The sequence below is a fragment of the Solea senegalensis genome, unplaced genomic scaffold (genome assembly GCF_019176455.1).
Source record: "Solea senegalensis isolate Sse05_10M unplaced genomic scaffold, IFAPA_SoseM_1 scf7180000016358, whole genome shotgun sequence".
Taxonomy (NCBI): Eukaryota; Metazoa; Chordata; class Actinopteri; order Pleuronectiformes; family Soleidae; genus Solea; species Solea senegalensis.
Genome location: NW_025321740.1, coordinates 1 through 17,500, shown reverse-complemented (window position 1 = coordinate 17,500; position 17,500 = coordinate 1). Strand labels below are relative to the sequence as shown.

At 42.8% G+C, this 17,500-nt stretch overlaps 1 protein-coding gene and 1 long non-coding RNA gene across 2 annotated transcripts in view; one reads left to right on the top strand and one right to left on the bottom strand.

The window, feature by feature from the left end:
• LOC122763034 overlaps positions 1–11,247 on the bottom strand; it is a 14,013-nt gene extending 2,766 nt beyond the window's left edge. The window contains exons 1-2 of the long non-coding RNA XR_006358836.1: positions 10,928–11,247; positions 10,493–10,805 (exon numbers count right to left, since the gene is read on the bottom strand). This is a non-coding gene — a long non-coding RNA (uncharacterized LOC122763034). The remainder of the gene's footprint in view (positions 1–10,492; positions 10,806–10,927) is intronic.
• LOC122763033 (gamma-aminobutyric acid receptor subunit alpha-5-like) lies at positions 162–15,523 on the top strand. The gene is made up of 10 exons (XM_044018150.1): positions 162–306; positions 1,775–1,841; positions 2,980–3,104; positions 5,093–5,160; positions 5,924–6,144; positions 7,228–7,310; positions 8,328–8,471; positions 12,886–13,038; positions 13,673–13,884; positions 14,718–15,523. The coding sequence occupies exons 1-10, from the start codon at positions 288–290 to the stop codon at positions 15,024–15,026; spliced, it is 1,401 nt and encodes a 466-aa protein (XP_043874085.1). The 5' UTR covers positions 162–287; the 3' UTR covers positions 15,027–15,523.
• The last annotated feature ends 1,977 nt before the right edge of the window (positions 15,524–17,500 follow it).

Genomic DNA, 17,500 nt, shown 5'->3' with positions numbered 1-17,500 from the left:
GCGCCACTGATCACAGCTGTTGTTACAGACTGTGCTGCAGGTGGCGCTGCTGCTGCTGCTGCTGCTGCTGCATCATGACTGAGGAGGAGGAGGAGGAGGAGGAGGAGACGCTGCAGCGCGCGCACACACACACACGCACGCGGAGGAAGAACCGAGCAGCAGCAGCAGGAGGAGAAGAGGAGCGGAGGTCTGGAGAGAGAAACGCCGCAGCAGGAGCTTCATCACACGGACACCGTGCAGCTCTGTGAGCGCTGTGTGACGACGAGAACCGGAGCAACACGGAGGACATGGACGATCATCGTCCAGGTACCTGGAGCTATACACTCCTCCTTATTCTGTCTGTCTTCACCTCCTTTTTCTGTCTGTCTTTACCTGTCTTCACCTCCTTATTCTGTCTGTCTTCACCTCCTTACTGTCTGTCTTCACCTCCTTTTTCTGTCTGTCTTCACCTCCTTTTACTGTCTGTCTTCACCTCCTTTTACTGTCTGTCTTCACCTCCTTTTTCTGTCTGTCTTCACCTCCTTTTTCTGTCTGTCTTCACCTCCTTCTTCTGTCTTCACCTCCTCCTCCTCCATGAGGAGCAGGTTTGATGGAGGAGGAGATGAAGAAGAAGAAGAAGAATCTTCAGCACAAACACACGCAGAGTCCCGCAGTGTCCACACCACACGGTGTTATCGCGATAAACAAACAGAAAAAACCCACATTATTGTGTATGTAGAACCTGTGTTTATGTTTGTTTGTAAATGTCACCATTGTACAGTTTAACTTTAAACAAACAAACAAAAAACACTTAGAATAAGTCGATCATAAATCACGTAGAAAATGTGTTCATATTTGTTACATAAATGTACCACACGGGGGCGCTGTGTCTTCACAGTCACTCCAGGATAAAAACGATTTGAACTATTTTAAGTGTGGAACCGTGTTTTGGAACATTTTTGTTTTAGAAAAAGTCTTTATGGAAGTAAAATTATGATTTATAACAATCTGATTTACCTTTTTTGTTTTTCACGTTTAAATGTTTTTAATAAAATATGTGTTAGAAAATGAAATTTGTTTTTAATTTGTCAGCAACAATAGCACGTTTTTTTGTTTATGTAAATGTTGATTAAGATGATTAAGTTATAACTTTTATAACCTTTTTTGTATTTATTGTACTTTTCAGTGGTTATTTAGTTTTTTGTTTTTTGGTAGTTTTTGTGTTTTTTTGTATTTTTTGGGGGCTTTTGTATTTTTGGGGTTTTTGTACTTTTGGTATTTTTTGTGGTGTATGTACATGTTTTTGAAACCTTAGAAAATGTTGTGATATTTCCATTGAGGTTTTTGACATTCAGATTTCCCCTTTTTTTTAAAACGTTATAACACATTTTCAATTTTTTGTAACTTTTTTTGACGTGAACATAAATGTATAAATGTTTCCTAACATTAGAACATTGTGATTTATGGTGTTTTATGTAACAGCAGTTACTGAGGACAGAGGGACAGGAGACGTTTAAAGAAGTCTTCCACTCTTCCATCAGAATCCTTCACTAAAGACACTTTATATACTTACTATCACTTTACTGTCACTTTAAATCTCTTATTTAAGTAAACAGTTTACATTTACATATCACAGTTTCACACGCAGGCATCGTTTCTCTAATGTTTCCTTTCATGTAAACTTTGTAAATGCATATATTTACACATACTATTTTAATACTATTTCTTTTTGTATATTTTACTGCAGGTGTTTGTTTACTGACGACAATTAACACTTGACTTCAATGTGTTTCAGAGTTACACAACAACATGAACAGAAGCTCAGTCATGTTCACTGTGATCCTGTCACTGCTGCTGCACAGGTGACACACACTCACACACACACACTCACACGCACACACACACACACACAGACACACACACACACACACGACACACACGACAACACACAGACACACACACATAATACACATACACACACACACACACACACACACACACACACGCACAAACACACACACACAATACACTACACACACAACTACACACACACTCACACACTCACGCACAAATACACTTCATTACACACACACAAACACACACACAACACAATACACACACAGACACACAGACACAAACACACAAACACACACACACACACACACACACACACACACATACACACACACACACACACGACAAACACACACACACACATAATTTCACACACACACACACACACACACACACTTCACACCGCACACTACACACCTTGCACACACACAAACACACACACAGACACACACACACACACAGACACACCATAAACACACACACAAACACACACAATGCACACTTACACACACACACACACAAACACACACACACACACACACACACAAACAAACACACATCGCCAAAACACACACTCACACACAGACACACCTACCCAGACTCACGCCAAACACCACACACACTCCACAACACACTGACACAACATTTCACCATACACACATTTTGTAATATTCATGACATGAGGGGACATTGACTTACATTAATTTGGAGACTTACCCAAACCATAACCACAATACTGGCCTAATCCTAATCCTAACTCCTAACCCTAACCCTAATCCTCAATCTCAGCCAACCCTAAAACATACCTTCACCCTAAAATGTAGTAATTCCGTTATGGGGACTCTTTCTGTCCCATAATATGACTGTGTAAACAGGTTTAGGTCCCCTACAACATTAGTAATACCTAGACAACATATACACACACATCACATCACATCACACGCCACATCACAACACATCACACAAATTACATATCATCACACTCATTACCTTTCAAATACACCTCGCATTACATTGACAACACGCATTAACACATTTAACACGCTTACCCACAAAACACACACACCCTCTCCTCTCTTGTATAATGAATCACAATAACTGTGTCGCCACATGCTTCCTCATCTTCGTCTTCCTCCTCTTCCTCAGCGCCTCCTCTTCGTCGTCGGAGACTCAGAAAGAAGCCGGCGCTAACGACAACAGCACGGTGTTCACCAGGATCCTGGACGGACTCCTGGACGGTTACGACAACCGGCTGAGGCCGGGACTCGGAGGTTATGATTTCATCATTCACGCGTGGAACCCACTCACTCTGCCACACCAAAGCCCACAGAGAAAACACAGCAGCGCTGCTGCCCCCGCTGCCTCGGTGGTCACTGTCGTCTGAGTTAAATGAAATATTTTACACCGAATCACTCGGGCAACAAAACATTACAACTCAGTGATGGAGGCAGCAGTGGATCAACAACTGTGTGTGTGTGTGTCTGCGTGTGTGGTGTGTGTCTGTGTGTGTGTGTGTGTGTGTGTGTGTGTCTCTGTGTGTGTCTGTGTGTGTGTCTGTGTGTGTGTGTGTGTGTGTGTGTGTGTGTGTGGTGTGTGCAGTGTGTGTGTCTGTGGTGTGTGTCTGTGTGTGTCTGTGTGTGTGTGTGTGTGTGTGTGTGTGTGTGTGTGTGTGTGTGTGTGTCTGTGTGTGTGTGTGTGTGTGTGTGTGTGTGTCTGTGTGTGTGTGTGTGTCTGTGTGTGTGTGTGTGTCTGTGTGTGTGTGTCTGTGTGTGTGTGTGTGTGTGTGTGTGTGTGTGTGTGTGTGTGTGTGTGTGTGTGTGTGTCTGTGTGTGTGTGTGTGTCTGTGTGTGTGTGTGTGTGTGTGTGTGTGTGTGTGTGTGTCTGTGTGTGTGTGTGTGTGTGTGTGTGTGTGTGTGTGTGTGTGTGTGTGTGTGTGTCTGTGTGTGTGTGTGTTGTGTGTGTGTGTGTGTGTGTGTGTGTGTGTGTGTGTGTGTGTGTGTGTGTGTGTGTGTGTGTGTGTGTGTGTGTGTGTGTGTGTGTGTGTGTGTGTGTGTGTGTGTGTGTGTGTGTGTGTGTGTCTGTCTGTGTGTGTGTGTCTGTGTGTGTGTGTCTGTGTGTGTGTGTGTGTGTGTCTGTGTGTGTGTGTGTGTGTGTGTGTGTGTCTGTGTGTGTGTGTGTGTGTGTGTGTGTCTGTGTGTGTGTGTGTCTGTGTGTGTGTGTGTGTCTGTGTGTGTTGTCTGTCTGTGTGTGTGTGTTGTGTGTCTGTGTGTGTGTGTGTGTGTGTGTCTGTGTGTGTGTGTGTGTGTGTCTGTGTGTCTGTGTGTGTGTGTGTGTGTGTCTGTCTGTGTGTGTCTGTATGTGTGTGTCTGTGTGTGTGTGTGTCTGTGTGTGTGAGTGTGTGTGAGTGTGTGTGGACTTTGGTGTGGGAGAGTGAGTGTTTCACAAACTTCAGTTTCAGACCATCATGTTCCTAAAGATGTTATGGTGTTTCTCTGGCAGCCATGTTGTGATGAAGAGTGAACCTCAGTGTTTTTATAAACCCACTCAGTGATCATGTGTTTCCTGTCCTCACTGTGGAAGATGGTGAGAACGTGTGAAGGTCTTTCCTGTTCACCCCCCATTAATCAATCACTGCTGCTGCTGCTGCTGCTGCTGCTGCTGCTGCTGCTGCTGCTGCTGCTGCTTATTCACGCTCCTCACCGTGGCAACCGGAGATAACCTTGAGCTTTTCATGCGTTTTGTCTCCTCCTTTATTCCGTCCTCATGTCTCTGTGTCTCCATGATGGACCCAAAGCACTTGTCCTCATAAAAGGAGTTTTTGTGAAGAGGGACTGGGGGGTGTGTGTGTGTGTGTCACAGACCGGCAACGGTTGCTACGCTCGACAAGAGCCATTATACACACACACACACAGAGTAAAAACACAACATTTCCACTAAAGTACTTCTTAATAATCTCAGTAATGTGTGAAAAAACTACAGAGACGTTGCATCCACTGTGATCTTTCAGTATTTACAGTAAAACACTTAAATCACAGTAATCAATCATACAATTACTGTGAAGAGGAAGAAAAGTACTCGTAACATGCTGCTCAGTCACAGTGGTAAAACTGCAGTGAAATATTAGTGTTTTTACAGTTATTTACTGTAAAATGACGCAGTAACTAGAACATGTTCACGTGAATACACACAAACTCATTCATTCATTCATTCATTTAACTGTTGATCGATTATTGATTTGTCTTTGTTTCTGTTTCAACAGAGAACGTGACGGAGATCAAGACCAACATCTTTGTCACCAGCTTTGGACCTGTGTCTGACACTGAGATGGTGACACACACACACACACACACACACACACACACACACACACACACACACACACACACACAGACACACACAGACACACACACACACACACACACACACACACACAGACACACACACACACACACAGACACACACACACACACACACACACACACACACACACACACACACACACACACACACACACACAGACACACACACACACACACACACACACACACACACACACACACACACACACAGACACACACACACACACACACAGACACACACACACACACACACACACACACACACACACACAGACACACACACACACACACACACACACACACACACACACACACACACACACACACACACAGACACACACACACACAGACACACACACACACACACACACACACACACACAGACACACACAGACACACACACACAGACACACACACACACACACAGACACACACACACACACACACAGACACACACACACACAGACACACACACACACACACACACACACACACACACACACACACACACACACACACACACAACACACACACACACACACACACGAGACACACACAGACACACACACACACAGACACACACACACGTGAACAGCGTGTTCTTTAAACGTCTTCACGTCAGTTTGTCGACAACACTTGAGACAACGTTGCATGTGAAGAGAACGTGTCAGAGATGCGTGACGTGTGTGTGTCTCCGCCCCCCTCTCCGCCCCCCGCCCCCCCGTCTTCAGGAGTACACCATCGACGTGTTCTTCCGTCAGAGCTGGAAAGACGAGCGTCTGAGCTTCAAAGGTCCCATGGAGATGCTGCCGCTCAACAACCTGCTCGCCTCCAACATCTGGACGCCCGACACCTTCTTCCTCAACGGCAAGAAGTCCATCGCCCACAACATGACCACGCCCAACAAGCTGCTGCGCCTGACCGAGGACGGCACGCTGCTCTACACCATGAGGTACGAGGGCGACACCCGGTGGCCAAACTCAGGCATTGACTTCACCAGGGAAAGTCCATTTTACAGCCAGAGCAGGAAAAAAAACTGTTTTCTGTGGACTGTGAATTAAAGGAGGTGGGTCAATGATCACCTGCAGGGGGCGCTAAACTAAAGGGGAAACATTGAGGAATCTGTTGTTAAAGACACATACATTCTTATTATTTACCGTTATTTATGGTTCAACGTCAATTCTAACTATATATTTATACATATATACACGTATATGTATATATGTATGTACATGTATATACACATGCATATATGTATGCATATATGTATGACATGTATAATGTCTCCTTTAAATTAAGGTCTGTGTTCCTTAGTCATATTTCCTTAAATAAGTAATTTTTCCTTAAATGTAAGTATTTTTTCCCTTAATTTGAAGCCATTTTTCCTCAAATTAATGAAGGTCTTTTTCACTTTTGTCTCTTTTCCTTAAATTCAAGTCTTTTATCCTTAGATGAAAGTCTTTATTCTTAAATTAATTTAAGAATAATTTATCATTTATAATTTAATACTTTTCTCTGACTTTCTCTGACTCTGAAGTCCTTAAATATGATATTTTCCATAAAACTTAATATAACACTGTTATGATATGTATAAGTGTTATTGTTGGTTCTATATGATACATCTCTGACATGTTATAGTGTGTGTATATATATATATACACACACATACATATATGTTATATGTGATATATGAGTTATATGATATATTTGTATGTATATATATGTATATATATATATATATATATATAAATGTATATATATATATATATACATTTATATATATTTTTTTATATATATATCATATAACTCATATATCACATATAACATATATATGTATATGTGTGTGTGTTATTGTTGGTTCTATATGATACATCTCTGACATGTTATATGGTGTGTATGTATATACAGTATATATATACACACACACATATATGTTATATGTGATATATGAGTTATATGATATATATATATATAAAAAAAAAATATATATATATATATATATATGTATACGTGTGTGTGTTATTGTTGGTTCCAGACTGACGATCTCGGCAGAGTGTCCCATGCAGCTGGAGGATTTCCCCATGGACGCTCACGCCTGCCCCCTGAAGTTTGGCAGCTGTAAGTGCATCTGATTTTATATTTAAACAAACGATTGTTTCTGCATCTTCATTAAAAACAATCAAATTATTAAATATAATTATAGTCAAAGTTGTTACATTTGTATCTTTATAAACTAATAAAATAAAAGACATTAAAAAAACATGTCTTTTATTTTGAAGTTGTTTCCAATCACAGAATAATTGCGATAATAACTTTCGAGAAAAACCTAGACGTGGGCGGAGCCAAAAAGAAATTTCTTCATCACTGCAGGCTTGATTTTCAAAATAAGAGCGACACTGACTGACGGTGACTGTTGTCACCGTAGAATCTTTGATTTTGGTTTTTAATCGATTCATTTTTTTTTTTTACAGTCGCCTCTAATTTATCGCAATTATTTTGCGATTGGAAACAAGTAAACGTGCAACAATTAGCAACTTTTAGAAACACATTTCCTGTCTTCGAAATAAAAGTTTCACCCTGTTTGTCTGAAGGTCACAATCATTCAAACTCAATCAGTGATCGATTGATTTGGTCTGACCTGATTTTACCTTTGATCAAATCTCAGCTTTTGCTGGTGTTTAAATTTAGGCACGCTCAGGTCAAAGGTCATGGCCTTAATTGGAGCGAGGTTAGATTACAATCTGGGATTAAGGGTTAATTTGATTAAACTGAGGGAGAAGTGAACGAAGAGTGCTCCTCCTGCTGGAGGCCCTGGGAACTGCAGCTGTGTTCATGTGGATGAAAATGTGTGGGATTGATTATTGATTGATTGATTATTGATGATTGATTGATTATTGGTGATTTTTAATGATGAATTTTTGATGATTGGATGGATCCCAGCGTCTGAATTTAAAGGTGCAGTCTTACATTTTAGCTGCAGTGAATATGAAGCGTTTATCTTTTTTACGTCGACAGGAAGTGGCCTGATTGGACAGGAAGTAGCCTGTTTGGACAGGAAGTAGCCTGTTTGGACAGGAAGTAGCCTGATTGGACAGGAAGTAGCTGCACTTCACAAAGATTGTCTCTGTGTGTCAGATGCGTACCCAGTGTCAGAGGTGGTCTACACGTGGACCGATGGAGCAGCTCTGTCTGTGGTGGTGGAGAAGGACGGATCCAGACTGAACCAGTATCATCTGATCGGACAAACGGCCGGGACAGAGGACATACACACCAGCAGAGGTGTGTGTGTGTATGATTTTATGATGTCAGTTCATGCTTACAGAGCTAACACTTTAGCTTCTGATCACGTCTCTGACAACGTGTTTCAGCAAGATCATCTTAGTTTTGTCGCCATGCGCTTCAAAGTTCCGCTTGTGGGAGGGGCAGCGGGAGGGGCAGCGGGAGCGGGTCGTGTGAAGCAGAGTAAATGTAGGCAACATTATCAGGAGATCAGATCAGTGAGTGGACGACAGGAGTCTCACACACACACACACACACACACACACACAGAGCTGAGACCTTGAGTTAATCCTCCACACAAACACCATCAGTCTTTGCATAAGACGAGGACATCACAGATGAGTGAGTGAGTGAGTGAGTGAGTGAGTGAGTGTTGCTTTGTTCAGGCTCCACTTGAAAACGTTTCATAACAACTTCATAAGAAGAAAACAATAATTACAGAGAGAGAAGAGAGGATGGTGGGTGGGTGGAGCTGTGGGGACAGTGGGTGGAGCTGTGGGTGGGGCTGGGCGTTGAAAGGCATCTGCTTAATAGTCTTATGTAAAACAGAAGTGTGTTTCATTCTGTGGCACAATCGTTATTGTCTGGTTCTTCATTCATTCATTCATTCATTCATTCACTCACTGCAGGTTACAACAATAATAATAATAATAATAATAATAACAATGTTAATTTTATTCTGAGTCATTTATTATTTAAACCGCGTCACAATACACGATATTATCACGATATTCAATGAATACTATATTGTCGTTTCTTTTTATGTGACACAAAGAGGTTAAAGGTCAGAGAAGAATAATTAGTCCTGCTCTATTCAGTCACAATAATAATAAGATATTATCGCGATATTCAAGCCACAAAAGGGCGTCGTTCAGTCAAACATGCAGAAATGTGACTCAATGAGAATTCACCTCGTCCACATTCAGCGATGATAGTGGACGTGGTTGAGACTTTAATTAGAACAAATAATCTCCATTGACTGTCCTGTGTGAGGACATGTTTAAGGACACGGCTTCCTCTGGCTCAGACGCTCCTGTGTGTCCTTAAATAACTGCAACTCTAAAAGTAGGTGAGTTATATTTGTGGATCAGTGACCGTGGAACAAACTTCACTACAGTGAAAATAATCGGTAAACCTTAAATCTAATGAAACCTACATAAATCTTTACGTCTTTGTCTCACTGTTAAATCAACTATTAGGACAGGAAACTCAAGTTTGTAAAGCACTCACTCTCCCACACCAAAGTCCAGAGAGAAAAGCACTGATTTTAACATCACACACACACACACACACACACACAGGAGCTGCTGGTCCACCGCTGCCTCGTGTGGTCACTTTGTGTCACTGAGGGAAGTCGAAACGAAATATTTTTAAAGCCAAATTTGACAAAATAAGACATTTGAACTCAGTGATGGAGGCAGCAGTGTGTGTGTGTGTGTGTGTGTGTGTGTGTGTGTGTGTGTGTGTCTAACAGTGAGATAAAGACGTGATCATGTATTTTAAGATGTGAGGCTTTTTCCTTGTGCCTCACAGAACACAGACGCGCGGACACTAGCATCGGAAATGCCTCCGATGCTGCCGAAAATGTGGGCATCGGTATCACCGAGTACTGGAGTCCATGCACCGATCCAATACCACGTCATTTATTAGAGCTCCGTCAGCTCTGACACGGTTCTTCTTCGCCACTCTTTTTTATTTTTATCTTCTTTATATTTATTTACCAGCTAGCTCCGTTAGCGTTGTTAGCTGCGCTAGCTCCGTTAGCGCGCCTACAGTCAAACTGGTATCGGTACTCTGTATCGGCCGATACCCACAGCACAAGTATCGGAATTGGTATTGGGAGGGAAAAAATGGTATCGGAACATCTCTAGTGGACACAGACGCGCGGACACAGACGGGCGGACACAGACGCGCGGACACAGACGCGCGGACACAGACGGGCGGACACAGACGGGCGGACACAGACGCGCGGACACAGACGCGCGGACACAGACGCGCGGACACAGTGTTTGATGACTCACCAGTTGACGAGCATGGCGGCGTTATTCCCCGACATAAACGGAAGTTCACTCCGGACGTTACGGAACACAGATCCTTGGCAGAAGAGAAGCAGAAGGACCCAGCAGGGGAACATGGTCCTCCTCAGTCCTCCGCCCCCAGTCCTGTCGGCATCCATTCATCAAGGTCAAAGGTCAGAGTGGGGGCTCCTGCAAGAGTGGCGGTGGTTGTGATGTCGGCCGTCGTCGTGGAGTCATGAGGGCGTCAGGAGGCCCGGGCGACGAGGAGGATCTCCTGATCCAGACATGTGGCTGTGTGGTCAGCAGGGGGCGCCACCTGCGGATAAACAAACGACTTTTACTTCACGATCACTTCTTCTCCTTCTTCGTCAGCGGACGCCCGCACAGCGCTCTCTTGTTCCCGTCGCACTCCGGTCAGTCCCATGAGGAATATCTCACCGTTAATCCGCTCGCCGACACAAAACTGCGGCAAAAAAATAACACAAAGAAGAAGAAGAAGAAGAAGAAGAGAGTTTGCACTCGTTCACCCGCTCCCTCCATCCCAGCAGCAGCAGGTGCAGGAGTGTCCGTCCCTCTGTGGCTCACAGTTAAAGATCATTCTTCATGTGTGTGTGTGTGCGTGCCTGCCTGGATTGGCAGAAGGGAGTGGGCGGAGCTTAGAACCCTCCTCCTCCCCTCTTCTCTCCCTCACTGATGGCAGGATGCAGATTGTAACCGGGGATTAGGGAGGTTCAAAAATCCGATTTTGCTCCGAGAAAGCCTGGTGTATTAGTGTGTGTGTGTATTAGTGTGTGTGTGTGTGTGTGTGTGTGCAAGTGGGAAAGGCAGGGGAGAGAGAGTGTGTGTGTGTGTGTGTGTGTGTGTGTGAGTGTGTGTGTGTGAGAGAGTGTGTGTGTGTGTGTGTGTGTGTGTGTGTGTATGTGTGTGTGTGTGTGTGTGGGCAGTATGTGTGTGTATGTGTGTGAGAGAGAGTGTGTGTGGTGTGTGTGGAGTGCAGTGGGGAGAGAGAGTGTGTGAGGAGAGAGTGGGGTGTGTGGTGGGCAGGAGAGAGAGGTGGGGTGTGTGTGTGTGTGTGTGTGTGTGAGAGAGGAGTGGGGAAAAGTGTGTGTGTGTGTGTGTGTGAGAGAGGTGTGTGTGTGTGTGTATGTGTGTGAGAGAGTGTGTGAGAGAGGTGTGTGTGTGTGTGTGTATGTGTGTGAGAGAGTGTGTGAGAGAGTGTGTGTGTGTGTAAGCTTTTAGTCACTGAATTTTTTTTCATACTTGACCAGTGAAGTTTTAAAGCCCTTTTCAAATGCAATCTTCACTTGTGTCACTGAATATTGCTTCCCGTCTGCCCGTTCGTCTGTCTGCCTGTCGGTCTGTCGGTCTGTCTGTCTGTGTAAATCCATGTTCCGTCACAGACATCATCATCATGATCATCATGACTACTGTGGTGCTTCACTGGCAGATAAATATAAACATTAAATATTCGAACAGAAACCTTCAATTTTCAAAACATTTTAAAAGTTAGGAAAAGTTTATCTGTATTTTTTTAAAATTGTAATAAACAACATTTAATCATGTAATCTACCTGTAGGTCTACTCTGTAATCTACCGCGGTTTCATGCTTCTTCCCCAAAAATCACCTACTTTACCCTGAAAAAGACTAAAAACTATATTACAATAAATTTGTTAAACATTTTAAAAAGAAAAAAAAATCACAATAAAAAAGACATCATTGTATTTTAAGATTACAATAAATACAAAAAGGTATTTAGAAAGCTACAAAAGCACATTTTTAGAATATGTCACCAACATAAAAACGTACAAATAAAAGTACGAGTTTCTCTGCAGTAAAAAAATAAATGAGTTAAATGACAAAAAAGTAACTCAATTTAAAATAATTAGCAAATAAAGTTATAAAATGTTGTAACCTGAAAGATTTTCTCTTCTAATATTAGCAAAACTAGAAATAATACAGTTAAAAACATTGAACATAAAAAACGCCACGTTATGTCACAGAACAGTGTTCTAAAAATATTTTATAATATACTTTACAAACTGTCACGACGTTAAATATACGCAACATAAATGATTACTTTTTAATGAACTTCAAAATGTCACGTTATTATTTTCTTGCGGACAAATGAAGGCGTCATTTAGGGATCGTTATAAATCACAAGCTGCTTTTCTCCATTTTTCCCACAAATGACGATGGATTCTTTCTTTCTCTTTCTCTGGGTTGGTTTTGATGTTTTTAAGTCTGTATGAAAGGTGTTTTAGAATGAAAAGAAAAAGATTGTTTCACAGTCAGATTTCACTGCACTATTGGGTGAATAACGTGTTAGCAGTCGCTCCACGTAGCAACAATCAAACTGCTCATGCCTGTCTGACTGCAGTTGTTTGTGTGGCCTCAGGACAGTACACCGTGATGATGGCCCACTTCTACCTGAAGAGGAAGATTGGATATTTTGTCATTCAGACGTATATGCCCTGCTTCATGACGGTAATCCTGTCCCAGGTGTCCTTCTGGCTGAACAGAGAGTCGGTTCCTGCGAGGACAGTCTTTGGTGAGTGAAGACGCTTTGTTTAAAACAACAGAGAGCGAGAAAAAGACTCCTTTTTTATTTATCTGTGTAATATTCACCTGTCATGTTCAGCACAGGGACGATGAGGGAGCAGAGGTCGTTTACTTGTTCACAGATAAAGTCTGAAAATGTGACGCAGAAATACACAGACTCCGAGTGCTGTGAGGCTGCAGTACCACTGATGGACACGGAGGGAGACACAGAGCAGGACTGTAGCTAAACCAGCTCTGTTTTAGTGTGTACAGTTTGTCAATACCATGTCACTTCCTGGAAGTCAACTAAGGAAGAGTTTACGTTTATATTCTTGCAGACCAGAATGTGTGTGTGACAGTGCATGAGGAGGAGGCATGTTAACATGGTTTCTCAACATGTTTGTTGGACAGGAAACTTAATAATTTACATCAATATTCTGCAAAAACATCGGACAAATTAAGACCCTCCTGGACGTCGGTCCTCATTGAAGCAAGCAGACCAGAATGTGTGTGTTTAGCAGAGCATTTAACCTGCTTTTAATCCGACTTATTGAACACTTTTGTCACTCTGTGACACATTTCAATGAGATGTTTTTTTATTTATATCACTTTAAACATGGTTCCGCCCCTTTGTTTGCGAGCAGGAGTGACCACGGTGTTGACCATGACCACGCTCAGCATCAGTGCCAGGAACTCGCTGCCTAAAGTGGCCTACGCCACCGCGATGGACTGGTTCATCGCCGTCTGCTACGCTTTCGTGTTCTCGGCGCTGATTGAGTTTGCCACAGTGAACTATTTCACCAAGAGGAGCTGGGCCTGGGACGGGAAGAAGGCTCTGGAGGCGCAACATCCCAAAGTAAGTCTACGCTCAAAATATTATTCTGTTCATGTTATTCATTTTTTGCTGTTGTTGGGTAATGGTCTAGATTGTTGGGTAATGGTCTAATGCAGGGGTGTCAAACTCATTTTTGTTCAGGGGCCACATACAGTACAATTTGATCTCAAGTGGGCCGGACCAGTATAAATAGTAAAATAATCGTAATCGTAGTGTGAAATTTTAACAAATTCATCCTGTGGGCCAGATTGGACCCTCTGGCGGGCCGGATCTGGCCCCCGGGCCGTATGTTTGACACCCCTGGTCTAATGGGTGATAGTCTAGATTGTTGGGTAATGGTCTAATGGGTAATGGTCTAGATTGTTGGGTAATGGTTTAATGGGTAATGGTCTAGATTGTTGGGTAATGGTTTAATGGGTAATGGTCTAAATTGTTGGGTAGTGGTCTAGATTGTTGGGTAATGGTCTAATGGGTAATGGTCTAGATTGTTGGGTAATGGTATAGATGTTTGGGTTATGGTCTAAATTGTTGGGTAATGTTGGGGGCAGTCCGTGGCCAAGTGGAAAGGGAACTTGGCCTGGAGGGTCGCCGGTTCACGTCCCCACCAGGCCAAAAGGGCTGGGGTACCCCTGAGCAAGGTACCCAACCCTCATTGCTCCCTGGGCGCTACTCAGTGTGGCAGCCCACTGCTCCTAATTCTAGGATGGGTCAAATGCAGAGAAATAATTAAAAGTATATATATATATATAAAAAAAAATAATGATCTAAATTGTTGGGTAATGTTATACTGGTGGGGGCCCCCTGGTGGCCATCACTGACCTTGCTGTTCCGCTGACGTCCGTCTCTCTCCGCAGAAACGTGACCCCATGATTCTGTCGAAAAAGCCCAACAACGTTTGCTCGGCCGGCAGTGGCGGCGTCAACTACACGCCCAACCTGACCAAGGACATATCCATCTCCACCATCTCCAACATGACGTCGGTGCAGCTCCGCACCTCTGAGGCCAAGATGGTGGACCCCAAGAAGACGTACAACAGCGTGAGCAAGATTGACAAGATGTCACGGATAGTGTTCCCCGTCCTCTTTGGAACCTTCAACCTCGTGTACTGGGCCACGTACCTGAACAGAGAACCCGTGGTGAAAGGAGTCGCCGCCTCAACGTAATCGCTCTCTCTATTTTTTGATTTGTTTTATCTGGAGCGCGTGGACTTAGAGGACTCGTTGTAAGGTCTTGACAAGAAAAGAAAAAAATATAAACAAATATCTGCGCTTGAAGAACAAAAACTATACTCAACTATCTAATTCAAGCACTTGGAATGGATGCAAGGCTGCGACAGAATCTCCTTCTCCCCTGAACTTCATGGCCTGAAAAACTGCTTTTAAGACTGTAAGACAAACCAGAGTGCGGTGCTTTTGCTTCATCTCATCCCTGCTGCAGTTTGCATGAAAACGCGCCAAAAAAAAACTAAAGAAAAAAACCCTGACTCCTCTTTGTCTTGAATGACGACCGCGTGTTTAAGTGTCGATCACTGCTTCACATATAAAAGCACATTCACCACCATCATCATCACCACGACGTCAGATTCTAACGCTATGGCGCAAACAAACTGCAATACAGCACGTGCTTGAGTTTTTAAAGAAAGATTAATGCTGCAAGTGCATTAATGATTGAACTTTGTCCCTTATTTTCTCCGCCTGTTGCAGTGAGCGCTCATGTGTCTCTGTTCGTCTTTACTTGAAGATTCGACTGCTGCAGACCTGGTTTCCCAAAATACCTCTGATAGAGCCTCGATGAGGAGCGGTGAAAGAATTCTACCTGAAGGTTAAAAAAACGGCTGAATTTCTGAGCAAAGAGGCTCTTCTTCATTTATAAATCATCATTTATGCCAGTATATGTCTGCAGGGTCATTGAGTGTCTCAGAGAGGACACTAATAATCAGCCGAGTGACGCCGAGAGTCTGGAGACAAACGTTCACGCCACGAGGATAAACTTTAACGAGGACATAAATCAAACCAACAGCCAGGCGTCAAACCAAGGTCTAAATTTAAACAATGCAGCTTTAGGTAAAATTGAATCTGCCTTTAATTCTGGACACGTTTACAACAACACAACAGAGCAAAGACGTCGAATTTTACAAGAAAAATTCAACAAAAAGCCACAAATAAATGAATAGATATTCACTAAGAGAGTTAACATGGGTCAGAGCCGACTGCTGCAGACCTGCTTTCCCAAAAAACACTGTTATTTCTCTTCAAGCTAAAACCACGCTCGCAGTAGTTCCACAAGTTTTTGCTTGCTGCTACACGTGCTAGCAATGCTAGCTAAAGACCGGGCTACTGAGTCAGTGTTGTTTCTTAAACGTCTAAAAACAATAATGAATGTTTTCTCAAGACTTTAGCTAAAATCTCTAAGACAGATTTCAGAAGTCATATGCTAGTGCTAACCCTAGCAAGTCAGTGTCATTCCTTCAACGTCTAAAAACAATAACATTCATGGTATATTTAAAATACTGTGATTCCATGTATGTTGGTGTTTACCAACAACAAACAGCTATGTTTGGTTCTAGAAGGTTCTCGTGTGCTAGCAAAGCAAGCTATTGCTAGTGCTAACCCTCAGTCATTGACAGTAGTTCCCAAAATGTCTTTAAAATGACTTTTTCTGGTGTTCAAGTTATCGTTGATGGACAATTTAATTTATTTGACTTCAGTTTACTGAAGAAGGAAAGATTCTAGATTTTCGGAAGCTGCTACACATGCTAGCAATGCTAGCTACAGTTATGAAAACTGAGTATATGTTATAGCATGTCGTAGTGTAGTTCCTTAAACGTCTAAAAACAATGACATTTATTCATGGTTAAAATCACATAGTTCCATGTATTCATCATCAGCTTGTGTTTCTCTCAAGAACTAGCTAGCAATGCTAAAAGTAGTTCCTTTAACTTCCAAAAACATATATATATGTTTGTGTTTACCCTTACCGACAGCTAAGTTTTGGTTCTAGAAGGCGCTCACATGCTAACAATGGTAGTCATTATAAAAACAGATCCTGCTTGTAAATTTTCAGCATGTAGCTTAGTAGCACTAACACTAGCATTTGTTTAGCATGTGCTTAGCTTCCTGGTTGTGGCTCACATTCAGGTAAACAAAGCTCATTTTTAAATGCTAACGACATAACGAGGCCTTGAAGCTACAACGATGTTTTTGGGAAACCGGGTGGAATCATGTAAATAGCTTTTCTTTTACTAATGAACCTTTTTGCTTTATCACAAAATATTGTGACATTTGCATTTTAAAGCCTTTAGATGTAGAAAAAAGAACCAAAGTCTAGTACTGACTTGTTGTAATGTCTTATTTCTTCGTGTGAGGTTACGTTTCCTTCCTAGCTTGTAGATGGGCACAGACTCTTGCTTTTAACGTGTCAGTCCGCTCGGATTCTCCGCGTCTTTATTTCCACATGGACTCTGACTGGAGTGGAAGCGGCGAGCGCACGTCCACGGCTGCGTGGTGTGTTGGACTGTGGTGAGAAACTCAGGAACTAAAGGACTCCACGCTTCCAGCAGAAGAGTTGCCTCAGAGTCGCATGGATTGTGACGGCGAGCGTCAGTTCGCTCGTTCGCTCGCTGCTGGGAGCAAAGTCC